General features: G+C 37.3%; 2 protein-coding genes across 2 annotated transcripts; both read left to right on the forward strand.

Annotated features, from left to right (window-relative positions):
• Positions 1-6,336: 6,336 nt before the first annotated feature.
• LOC149040683 (RYamide receptor-like) lies at positions 6,337-10,778 on the forward strand. The gene has a single exon (XM_089183576.1). The coding sequence runs from the start codon at positions 6,587-6,589 to the stop codon at positions 7,592-7,594; it is 1,008 nt and encodes a 335-aa protein (XP_089039702.1). The 5' UTR covers positions 6,337-6,586; the 3' UTR covers positions 7,595-10,778.
• On the forward strand, positions 9,641-10,429 carry LOC149040684 (QRFP-like peptide receptor). The gene has a single exon (XM_089181592.1). It carries the CDS (start codon positions 9,641-9,643, stop codon positions 10,427-10,429), a length of 789 nt encoding a protein of 262 aa, XP_089037718.1.
• Positions 10,779-13,047: the final 2,269 nt, after the last annotated feature.

Raw genomic sequence — 13,047 nt, forward strand, 5'->3', positions numbered from 1 at the left:
ATTGCAAACATGGCCATATCTGATCTGCTGTTTCCTATTTTCTTGATAACCTCCATCAAAAATCTATGTTTCATTTGCTAATGATTGTAAGGCAAATTTTATCATCTGCTTTTATTTACAAAACATTTGACCGGGCCGTTTTGCGCGGCATGTAACAGACTCCAGAAATTGGTTCGTTACTCGCTATGTTATCAGTCTACATAAAAAAGAAATAAAAACAAGATTTTTAACATGATCGTGACGTATTTTGATTTGTAACACATGAGTGGTCACAAAGTGCTTTTTATTTGTGACCAATCATATATTAAAAATCAGATGAGAAGGTGGCAAGTCGAGATAGGTCAGGGTAAAAGTATACAGTGCCTCAAAATTATTTAATCGGTTCCTCACAGTAAGCAAGTTATTGACTCACAGCACAAAGGAAGGCTTGTTCTTCACTTTAGTTCCAGGTCTGGCACCTGAGCTTGAGGTCTCTTTCAGTTTGTCCATTAGAGTTGAAAGAAGTTGACCGAATACTTTGCTATTTAAAATAAATTGTAACCTTTACAAATTGGATTCCTATCTGATTCCAAATCCGATAGCTAAGTTCCAATGCTCGATGTCTCCTCACTTTTCCAATATTTGGTGAACCAAATAATAAAATCGAAAAACACAGCCCGTTTTGTCTGTGTACATTCTAATTACAGTTTCACTTTTTGAGCCCAAGAAAGGACACCTACACCTTTTCACAATGGGACTTTTAGCTTTTCCCTACACCGAAAGGCTGGAACATGTCATTAAAAAAACTGTCAATGATATTGGGCTTTTATATGAATACATTACGAATTGTATGTACTTTTCAGTATCAGAAAGGCCATAAAATGTACACAGCCTCTAACTGACGTAAAAGACACACTGATTATCGAACAGATTCAACAACAGTAATGGCGTTCTGTCAAAAACATTCTTGCAAATAGAAAAAAGTATTGTCAGGACAAAAAATTTTTCAAGGGTGGCGGCTGAAAAAAAAGGGGTCCAGAAATCAGCAATTTTAGCCATACAATACCAAACTATTACCTTCACTTTGTTCAGATTATCGCGAGGAAATAAATGACAGGAAGAGATGGGAGACTGCCTTAGTGTTCGATTCTACGATGTATCAAATCTTCTTTGCTATAATTTGCAGCGAAAGCAATATGAAATACACAGATTTTTGTCGCTCACAACTTTAAGCTCCTCTGTTTGCCTTTTTACAGAGGTCTGCGACTATTACAAGGCTTCCGTACCGGAAGAAAAAGCAGAGAGAACGTGAACATGACAGGACGGAAAAACGCGTGGACTGCAAGTACCTCCCGTTGTCCCATACAAAGCCTTAGAAAACTTTTCTAAGGCTTTGTATGGAACAACAGGAGGTACTTACAGTGCATGCATTATCCGTCCTGTCATGGTTGAAAGTCATCACAAATGTTGACGAGATTTAGTTTCGAGATCGGATAAAAAGTTTCGAGACTCACGATTTTTGAAGGTATTCACACCATCTGTTATTTTGTCGGGCATAACTCCTGGATCTGCGTCTCAAGAAAAATATCATCAGTTTCCCTCAAATGTGCGGTCGTTCATTGTTGTACTTAGTGGATTTACCTTTTGAACGAACCTTCGCCAAAAAACACAAAGATAAGGTAGGGGAAACACTTTTTCTATTACTTTATACACGGTTTTTTGGGCAATGAATAACGCATGATACTTTTCAGAGACTGAGTGAAATGTTTTCGGTTAGAAACTGTGCTAAGCAACCGTTATAAGTGTCTTTGGATACAAGGATTCGTTTCTTTCTTTTGTATATCAATTTATAATTCTCTAAAACTGATTTCACCACGGATCGTCTTACTACTAAGTATTTTTATGAAGGTGGTAACAATAACTCTCACGTTTATACTTACCTTTTTTACAAGTTATTTGTTAGTAATCAGCTTTGTTTTCTTTATTGAGAATATAGATAGCCTCCTGAAAACTGCTCTGAAGAAGAACTGGTATCTCAGTTCCAAGAATTTCCGTAAATGAGACTGTAGTGATAAATGGAACACAGACCGTGTTGTCCTGCTCTGATTACGAAGTACTAAGGATCGCTTACATTGCTGAATTTTCCCCGGTATCTCTAGTTTCATTGGTTGGAAACATCTTTATTGGAATAATTGTCTACAAGACGAAATCCTTGAAAAAGCCACTCAACTTTTTTATTTATTTTTATTTTTTTTACTAATCTGTTTCGCTTTCTATGGAAATAATTGTCAAGGCCCTAGGAATCTCTTCAGCTGATTTCTTTCTGGTTGTCCCAGATGCTTTTTGTAATTTGAGCCCCGACAGCTATTTTCAATTATTTATATTCCATTCGCTATTATGCTTTTTAAACCGAACGAAAGAAAATGCAAAATTTTGACAGAGCGGCTTTACGCGACAAAAATGGTAGGAATACGTCGATTAAAAAGTTGCCACCGTTAAGAGAATTTCGAAATTCTTTAATAGAAAGTGACTTACTATGGAATGTCTAATTTAATAGAAAGTGACTACTAAGGAATGTTTACACAAAAAGTAGTCTCGCAATATGCAAGGTTGTTTGAAGATAAAGACCGATTTATTAGGTTATTATTACAGAGATAATTTACCATAAGGTTGGTTTGTAGCTATTGTTTTTGTAGTTAATAGGGTTTATGTACATGATCTTGAAAATCATTCCAAAACAATGACATTACGATTCAAGAAGAACACGGAACTTCAATTTCTAAGATTGATCTTTTCCAGCACTAATCGTAGTTTTATTTCAATTAGCGCTAAACTTAAATCATCCGTACGGATGTCTTGTCTACTGGTATTCTGGCACTTGCTCATTCAAAATGACCGGCCAAGGAAGTTGAAATGAACCAACATCTTCAAAATCCTCAGAAAAAAGTCAATTCAGACCGAACGACTTCATGTATATACCTAACTGGCAGCTCAAAGAATTTTTAAGGAAATTTGCATGACGGCTTAAACCATTATTTCGAATAATTATGGCTTAATGACCGTTCGATATATATAATTCTAGGTACATATTTTGTAAACCTTTTTATAACATAGCTCGTAAATTTGTCTACTCAAATTCAATTGCGCGGGCGTGCTTCATATTCCTATTGTGCACACTCATGACGTCAACAAACAAATCCCTCGAGGAAAAAAAATTTCCATCGGGTTGAAAGTGTTATAAAACAATTGGTTCATATGTCAGCTGTGCGTTCATCAAGATATGAAGCACTTGGGAAGTTTGGAGAGCACTCAAGAAGCTAGAGTTGCTCTCGGCTACGCCTCGAGCAACTCTTACACATCTTTTGTGCTCTCCAAACTTTCCGCGTGCTTCATATCTCGATGAACGCACGCTGACGTATGAACCAATCGTTAATTTCTGTAGAGTGCTGTCGTTGAAATTTTCCCAAGAGGTAAAAGGATCAGATAGAGATAAGATCGAATTGATCACACGGAGCTTCTAGCTAATAAAGACAAAACACATCACGTAGCCACAGCTCTTTCATGACCATTGTGTTCGTGAAAACTTAACCCGTCCCCGCCTTGTTAAAGACCCGAAAACATATAATTAAAATCCTCTTTTTACAATCAAAAGCAAGTTAACGTGTATTTTGAATGAGTATGCCTGAAATGGTTATTAAACGAAAAGATATGAAAATATATTGAGAGTAATGGAAAGAACAACATTCGTTTATTTTTTGACATGAGAAATAAACAGAGATATCAAAGAGGTGGGACATTAGGGTTTGACTGAATTAAGAAAATGGTTGATCGAGAACTGAAAGAAGTTTTGCGCTTTTTAAACTTCATCAATTCCTTCCTTAGCACTCATATCACCGGCCACTTTATAATTTGCTTTTACCTCGGGGATTTCGTGACATTTGTCGCTCAGGAATATTTACAAGTTGAATAACTGACCTTACCAGAGCACTTAACATAAGTGCGTTTATGCGGTCGTTTATGGCAACGGAAACAGTAAAATTAAATTTTTCAGTTTACTAGGTATTTTCCTAAATAATCTCTCGGTTTCTCTATAATCCTTTAAAATACTGGGTACTACATCTTGGAAAATTTTCCTTCACTTATTATAAGCCGCCATCACATGGAGCTAGCTGTCAGACGTAATTCAATAAATAACCCTATTTCACTTATTGCTTTCCAGTCATTTGTTAAACATTTATCGGCTTTTTAATTCAGATCACGCCTCGCAGGGGAAGGAAGCAGCCAGCTTTCATTTTAACTTCCTTCTTCCCCGTTTTCCGTCCCTCAATTACAAGGCCATTTTCGTGCACAAAAAAGAAAAGATACGCATAACTTGACACAGATTCCTCGCTTTTTGTTAGCTGATATTATGTTTGGACGACTCATTCTGGCTGGGAAACTGACATCCGTCAATCGTCTGTTACGAAAAACAAGTGATCACGAAACTAACACAACAATTATCATCAAGACTCAGATCCATGACATGTATTGAAAGCATTTTACGTGCGCGTCAAGACGCGGAAACAGAAGAAAATGGAACTTTCTACAACTGTTCCTGAGGCCAATGACATTTCTATTTAAAGTAGAATTATCCAAATGAGATCATTCCCAACTATTTCATCTCAGGCAACTACAATTGTAGATACTTTCCCTAATCAAAATGAAGGTTCAGCGTACATCTGTCGATATTCTTGAATTTCTGGAGAAGCTAACGTATGCAATTTAGAACAATAATAATATCTATGCAAATCATCACAGCGTTCACTTAAAAAAAGATAGCGCTCAGAGCTGTTGGCTGAATGTCGACGAACGTGACCGCAACGATGAATGGAACACAGGTACCAAGCTGCTTAAATCCAGTTACTGAGGGAAAGAGTATCGGATTCAACTTTGCTTACAGCTCTTATAAAATAGCAAAATAAAGACAGGAAAAAAGTTAATAAGCCAGTAAGGAAAGGAGTATTTACTATGGGAAAAATCTTTTGTATCTGTTCCTGATGAAAAAATAAATCCAACTCCAAGAAAGTTAATGAAAGTTGTTTGTTAGTAAACAGCTATGTTTTGTTTATGGGGAATATAGTTAGCCCTCTAGAACTGCCCAGAGCCAAAGACTGCTTAAGGAAAGGGAAATTATCCTTCTCTTAAAACAACTTCAGGGATACGGTTCACCGAAACCGATATTTATTCGTTTTTATTCTTTCGTCTTTTTGTTCTTCTTTGATAGTCATATCACCTGTACTTTGGTTCACGGCTGGGACTGAAATTTGTCGCTCGGCGATGTTTACATTTTGAATAAATGGCCTCGCCAGGGCACAGAAGGTTCAATAAGTGTATGCGGTCGATTAAAGCAACGGAGATATCATATTTCCTGTAATCCTCCAAAATATCTCAAGTAAAATCAGAAAAGAATACTGATCTTGCTCGCGGCGTCTGTGAATTTTTTTCGTTTCAAAGTGCAAAAAGCTGAAAGCAGACGGAAAAACGCTGCATGGTCACCTTTTGCAATACTATTTGCCGTTAACGTGTCGCTTAAACTTATCTATTTTAGAACAACTTCCTTTCTCATACGTGATGATTCTGAGACAAGCTGTCAACTGTCATTCAACATCACTAAATTATTCTATTTCGGTATTCGCCATTCTATTATGTGCTTTATTTATGTTTGCCTTTAGATTCAAATCACACCTTGCGTTGAACTACCTTCCTTAGAAATGACTTGTTTTTCCTCTTTTATACGTAAATACATTTCTCTAAAATTGTTGTTTTTACCATTTACCAATCATACCAAAAGGTTAGAAAGAATTATAGAATTCAAATCATTTTTTGTTATTGACAATCTTGTTTCAAATGACTCTATTCCTTACCTAAAAAGATTTTTGAGTACAGACTGTAAGTCGAAATTAACTGAAAGTAAGATGCTGTCTGGAGATTCTTGTTTAATCAATTTTTTAATGTATACGTAGAGAGTCGCCAATGTTTTCTTTAAATATAGTGCAGGCACCTTCTCAATTAAGACCTCTTAGCATACGACTAAGGACCCTCAGGAAATTTATGAATTCATTAGTATTATCAGTATATATGTAAAAATCAGCTGTGTTTTCTTTCATAAAGCATCGGTAGGATTCGGAGTCAGACAGAGAACTGTTGGCCAAAGAAGAAACCGATCATCGGATTCTACATGGGAACTCAGACTTTTTGCTTTTTCGCACGCTCGTGACAAGACGCAAGCATCTTTCTTCCAGAAATCTTTATGTTAAGAATAACTTTTGGATCCGTACCTGAAAAAGATTTTTTCCTTCAAATGACTAATTGTTGATTGGTTTTACAGAGTGGATGAAGCTTTCTTGAAAGAATAGTTCGGCTAAAACTGTGAGGTTTTTCCATAAGGTAAGTGCACTCTTTTACTGTTTTTCGATTTTTTCCAATGAATACAGTATGACGCTTTGCATGGAGGGAGCGAAAAAAAACAACTTTAAAGTTTGTCCAAATAATCCGCTGTGTTTTCATTAAATAGAGTAGAGGCAGCCTCCAGTTAACCACTGACTGAATAAGAACAAATCTCTCAAGAATGTCAGAAAACGTAAGTGCAACGATGAATGGAACACAGTCTATGTCGAGCTGCTTCAACCCCACGGCAAGAAGAGTCGGTGAAACCTTTGCTTACTGCTTGCTATTTCTTATTTCATTGGTTGGAAATACCTTCATTGCAATGATTGTCTTCAAGACAAAAACTCTGAGAAAGCCCATTAATTTCTTGATTGTTAACATGGCCATGTCCGATATGCTTGTTCCGATTTTCCTTTTTCCTCGTGAATTGATTTTGACATACACTCGCTCCTGGCTAATGGGCGGTCCGCTCGGTCAAGTGTTATGTAAGCTGAGTATCTATGCATCTTATCTGTCCTTTACTGTGTCTATTCAAAGCCTGGTTCTAATAGCGGTTGATCGATTTGGAGCTGTAATGTTTCCCCTCCGTTCTCCGCTGATTAATTCAAAGCGATGCCGGTTCTTCATTCTCGCCACTTGGATCATCGCTATCGCTATCTTTTGCCCAAACCTGTTCGCCTCGAAAGTTATCGATTCTCCAGAGGGACTGGCGTGTGTGGCTGATTGGAAGGGCGCATTAGGAGAGGCGTCGTCCTACAAAAACTTTGTTTTGGTGATGCAAGTTATAATTTTTTATGTCCCTTTGGTTTTTATTACAATACTTTACTCCGCCATTACGTTAAAAATCAAATCCCAGAAGATTCCAGGAGAGCAATCAACTAACACACGAGAAAAACGCTTGGAAAGAGAGCGAAATGTTCTTAAACTGTCTGTCGCTGTCGTGGTAGGGTTTGCATTGTGCTGGCTGCCCTTAAGTATTAAGTGGTTCATGCTCTTCAACTCAGACCGAACAATAACATCATCTTGTGGCTTCTATTACTTCTCGTCTGTTTCCTTATTTCTAGCTTGGTCGAACTGTGCGATCAACCCTTGGATCTGTATATGTTTTGGTGGAAATTATCGTCAAGGTCTCAAGAATCTTCGCGGATGCTCTTCTTTTGGTCCTGACGTTGATCGAGATGCACCGTAGTGTGACCCCCGAGACTCTAAAACTTTATTTCACTTAAGGATTAACTTTTTACTTTGTTTTCATTTCAGACTACGATAAAGTCAGCAAGGTAATTGGAGATTCTAAAATGAAACGCCCTATTGAAAAACGATAATTAATTTGTTGAATTATTGATTAACGAAAAGTAATGGTGTAAATTGTCAGCTTGATGTCTTTTTAAGGCATAATAGATCAAAATAAGGACTAAGTCTGGTCTTTGCTAAAAGTGGCATTTGCAGATTGTCAAAAAAAGACGTGATAAAAAATTTTAAGCATTCGAATCTTCCTTTGTCAGCCCACTTACTATAAAAATGTACGTAAATAAACTTATCAATAGAGAAGCTTTGTCCAACGGTCAAACCGAACTTTTGCGCAACGAATGTTTTTGTGAGCTATATTAATCTGATCACCTAATTTAAGGACTTTATTTGAAATTTAGGAGTATTTTGACCGAAACGTTACACATTAGGAGACACATATGATGTCGTGGAAAAAGACATCTAAAATGTTTATCAGTAGCTGAGTCGAGTTTGTATCATTACCATAATTGTCATGATATGAAATAGTATTCCCTTTCAAGATGACAATGCAGAATGGAAACATGATGGTAAATAAAATAAAGAAGCATCACTTTTCTTCTCGTCTGTGAAACAGAAAATCTATTTAAGAGCTTAGTTGCATTTTTTATTCAATACTAACTGCGTCAAAGCCGTCGAGAACTCAAGTTGCCTTAAACTTCCTTTTCATTTCAGAAAGTCGGTTATCGGACGAATATCAAGGTAAACAAACTTTTCAAAATCGGATTGACTCTCTTAACTTTAGTGTTGGTGGCAAATGATTTGCAAATTAACAGGATACATGATCCTTTCGATTTCAGTTAATGAGTTGACGATTTGATGTTCCTTGATGTTCCTTGCCACAATAGCCATCACTAAAAAACGAAACCGGGTTTCATTCATGTTGTAGACAGTCATGAAAACAACAGGTGCAGGCTGTGAAGCCAGACAGAAAGCCGGTGAGGGAGAGAGTCATGTCAAATTCACCAACAAAAAGGTTCACTTTGGTAATGAAACTTGAGAATTAACAAGTGCAGCTGAAGAACTAAATTTTAATGACAGAGAAAAAGTCTCTTAATTCTCTGGAGGTAAAGTAATATCAACTCAAACGCTTATTGACCAAAACGCTTTCTCACCACTTAAAACCGTTACTTTTAGCTCTGCAGTTAAAGGCTTCGACTTCCATAGATTTGCTCGATCTTAGTCGGGGTGGTGGCGAGTATAGATTGGTGAAGGCAAGACCAACCTACACCAGGAAAGCAATTGAGTGGTTCCTTTCCGTCAGCCAGCTGCTTTCTCGCAACAGACAAAAAAAGTGAGCTTATTTTTTCACTCTAGTCACATCGTAAGCAGCTAAGTTTGGGTTTGAAAATTAGACTCAATGGTATATTTTCCCGTTACAGATCAGTATCCGTTTGAATAGCTTGCAATTGGTAGAGTTGGCAGCCCTTTCATCCGAAGGTAAATTAAATCGGACAGAAGTTAAATACATTTGTTTTTACCTAAAAATCATCATGGTAAACTGTTACAAGCTTCGAGAGACAATAATTCACGTATTTCCTTAACATACGGAGACATATTTCTCAAAAATGTTATATCACTGATATCGAGCATATTGGTTTTTTCTTATCATTTTTATAATTTAACATTATAATACTAATTACAGAATATTTTTAACCATACCATTCCGGGTAACTATTGATATGCATGATGACGCAGTTTTCTAATCTCGGGAAGTTAAGGATATAGAGTACGAATTAAGACTATAAAGGTCTGGAGGTGCTTCATAAAGTTAAACAGTTTTAATCACTAAGTAGATAATCAGGTCCGGATATGTAATGTTGTTATATATGTAAATAATGAGCTGTGGCTGTGTTTTATGTCAATAGAGCGTAGGTAGGTAATCTTCAGAGTCACAGAACTGCTGGCTGAAGAAGAAACTTATCTCTTCGTTTTGAGAATGTCGGCAAACATGGCGGTAATGACGATTGGAACACAGTCTATGTCAAGCTGCTTCAACCTCTCAGTAGAAAGAATTGGTTACACTTTTGCTTACTGTCTGCTATTTGCTGTTTTGCTGACTGGAAACGCCTTGATTGGAATTGTTGTGTACAAAACCCAAAGTCTGAGAAATCCCGTCAACTATTTTATTGCAAACATGGCCATATCTGATCTGCTGTTTCTTATTTTCCAGATTCCTCAGGTTTTAGTTCAGTTGAATACCAACACCTGGTTGATCGATGGTCCTCTCGGCCAAGCATTGTATAAGCTGTCTGGTTATTTAGTTGATGTATCAAGTGCTGTATCCATTCAGAGTCTCGTTATAATAGCAGTAGATCGATTTAGAGCTGTAGTATATCCCCTTCGTTCCCCACTGATTAGTTCAAAGCGCGGTCGGTTCTACATTTTCGCCACTTGGATCATCGCTATGCTTGTCTTCTGCCCATCCTTGTTTACTTGGAAAGTTGTGGAGCATCCAGAGGGGCTGGCGTGTGTGAGGCGGTGGAAAGCAGCAGTTGGAGAGTCTTCGCTCAAAGACACCTTTTCTGCCGCGATGACTATTTCATATCTGTATTTTACTTTGGTTTTTATTGGCATTCTGTACCTTATTATTTCTTTAAAAATGAAAGTCAATAAGATTATAGGCTTGCAATCGGTCAACGTTAGAGAACAACGTTTAAAGAGAGAGAGAAATGTTCTGAAGATGTGCATTGCAATTGTGTTGGTGTTTGCAGTATGTTGGGTGCCATTCAGCATCTGATGGCTGTTGTTCCTCTGTTCTTCAGACAGAACAATATCATCGTGTGGCTTTTAACTCTTTGGGGTTATTGCCGTATTTCTGATGCGATCAAACTGCACTTTCAATCGTTGCATTTGTTTCATTTTCAGCGGAAACTACCGCCAAGGTCTCAAAAATCTTTTCAGTTGCTTCTCTGTTGGTCAAACGCTTAATCAAATTGCACCTTGGTTTGATTCCCAAGCTATTGTCTTAAATTATTCACGCCCACAAAGGGATTAATTTCTTGATAACCTCCATCAAAAATCTATGTTTGATTTGCTCATGACTGTGAGGCAAATAATATCATCTGCTTTTGTTTATAAAACATTTGAGCGGGTCGTTTGCATGGCATGTAACAGAGTTCAGAGATCGGTTTAGTTACTCGCTATGTTATCAGTCTACGTAAAAAAGAAATAAAAACAAGATTTTTAACATCATCGTGACCTATTTTGATTTGTACCACATGAGTGGTTATAAGGAGCTTTTTATTTGTGACCAACATGTAATAAAAATTTGATAAGGAGGTGGCAAGTCGAGATAGGTCAGGGTAAGAGTATACAGTGCCTCAAAAATATTTAATCGGTTCCTCACAGTTAGTAAGTTATTGACGCACAGAGGAAGGCTTGTTTCTTCGCTTTAGTTCTATGGCTGGCACTTGAGTTTGATATCTCTTTCAGTTTGTCGACTGGAGTTGAAAGAAGTTAACAGAAGACTTAACTGTTTGAATAAATTTTGACCTTTACAAATTGGATTCCTATCTGATTCCAAATCCTATAACTAAGTTCCAATGCTCGATGTCTCTTCACTTTTCCGATATTTGGTGAAACGAATAACAAAAACAAAAAACACAGTCCATTTTGTCTGTGTACATTCTAATTACAATTACACTTTTTGAGCCCACGAAAGGACACACACAGCTTTTCATATTGCGACTTTTAGCTTTTCCCTACACCGAAAGGCCGGAACATGTCATTAAAAAAGACTGTCAATGATATTGTGCTTATTCATAAATACATCACGAATTTTGTGTACTTTTCAGTATCAAATCTAGAAAGGCCATAAAATGTACACAGCCTCTAATTAAACCCTAAGCAAAGACACGCTGACTGGAAAATATGGGTCCAGAAATCAGAAATTTTAGTCATACAATACCAAACTATAAACGTCACTCTGTTCAGATTATCGCGGGGAAATCAATTTTTTGTATCAATTTATATTTCTCTAAAACTGATTTCACCACGGATCGTCTTACTACTAAGTATTTTTATGAAGGTGGTAACAATAACTCTCACGTTTATACTTACCTTTTTTACAAGTTTTTTGTTGGAAATCAGCTTTGTTTTCTTTATTGAGAATATAGATAGCCTCCTGAAAACTGCTCTGAAGAAGAACTGGTATCTCAGTTCCAAGAATGTCGGTAAATGAGTCTGCAGTGGTAAATGGAACACAGACCGTGTTGTCCTGCTTTGATTACGAAGTACTAATGATCGCTTACATTGCTGCATTTTTTCCGGTATTTCTAATTTCATTAGGTGGAAATATCTTTGTTGGAATAATTGTCTACAAGACGAAATCCTTGAAAAAGCCAGTCAACTTTTTTATTGTAGACATGGCCATGTCAGATCTGGTGTATCCGATTTCCATGCTTCCTCGTGAAGTAGCTTCATTATTCATTGGCAGCTCCTGGTTAATCAGCGGTCCTCTCGGCCAAGCATTGTGTAAGCTGGTCTCCTTCTCAATAGAAGTCGCCACTCTTGTTTCAGTCGCAGGGTCTGGTTCTTATCGCAGTCGATCGATTTGGAGCTGTAGTTTTTCCCTTCCGTTCCCCACTGATCAGTTCAAACCAGTGCCACTCCTTCATTCTCGCCACTTGGATCATTGCCATGGTTGTCAGGTGCCCGATTCTGTTCTTCTTTAAGGTTTTGGAGTATCCAGACAGGCTGGTATGTACGCCGCTGTGGTCCTCCTACTTCAAACACTACACTGTGGCAATGATCGCCGTCGTCTTTTGTGTCCCATTAGTTTTTATCACCATACTTTACCTTACCATCGCTTTAACAATCAAATCTCAGAAAATTGCAGGCGAACAATCAGTCAGCAGGAGAGGTCAACGTTTAAAGAGAGAGAAAATCGTTCTAAAGATCTCCATTGCTATCGTGTCAGCATTTACAATGGGCTGGCTGCCACTCAGTATCTGGTGGTTTGTGTACTTCTATTCATCAGACAAAACAGTGATATGGTCTTGTGGATTTCGATATTTCACGGAGATTGTCCGATTTTTACGCAGTTGACCGCTAAATTCAGGTTCGGTTATACTTCCTCGGAGGGTCAGTAAACGGAGTACTTTCAACAGGGAAGTTTGGTGTTATAAATAAATTAACAAGTTAGTGAAATTAACTCCACGAAAAGATGTACATGACTTAAAGCAAAAAACGTATTTCTGTCTGAATGGATTTCAATATAAAGTAACTAATTAAAGCAAAATTTCGTTGCTTTGTCTGTTCAGTTCTTATATTAAAAGTTTGGGTTCAGAGCCAAAGATTGGTTAAAAAAACTGAGGGAAATTATGGTTCGTTTAAAACCAATTCGTCCTTTTATTC

Source organism: Pocillopora damicornis, chromosome 9, assembly GCF_964200805.1.
Source record: "Pocillopora damicornis chromosome 9, jaPocDami1.2, whole genome shotgun sequence".
NCBI classification, from domain to species: Eukaryota; Metazoa; Cnidaria; class Anthozoa; order Scleractinia; family Pocilloporidae; genus Pocillopora; species Pocillopora damicornis.

What these genes read in the sequence shown, in the direction of transcription:
- LOC149040683 (XM_089183576.1), top strand. Translation starts at nt 6,587, where the DNA reads ATGTCAGAAAACGTAAGTGCAACGATGAATGGAACACAGTCTATGTCG.
- LOC149040684 (XM_089181592.1), top strand. Translation starts at nt 9,641, where the DNA reads ATGGCGGTAATGACGATTGGAACACAGTCTATGTCAAGCTGCTTCAAC.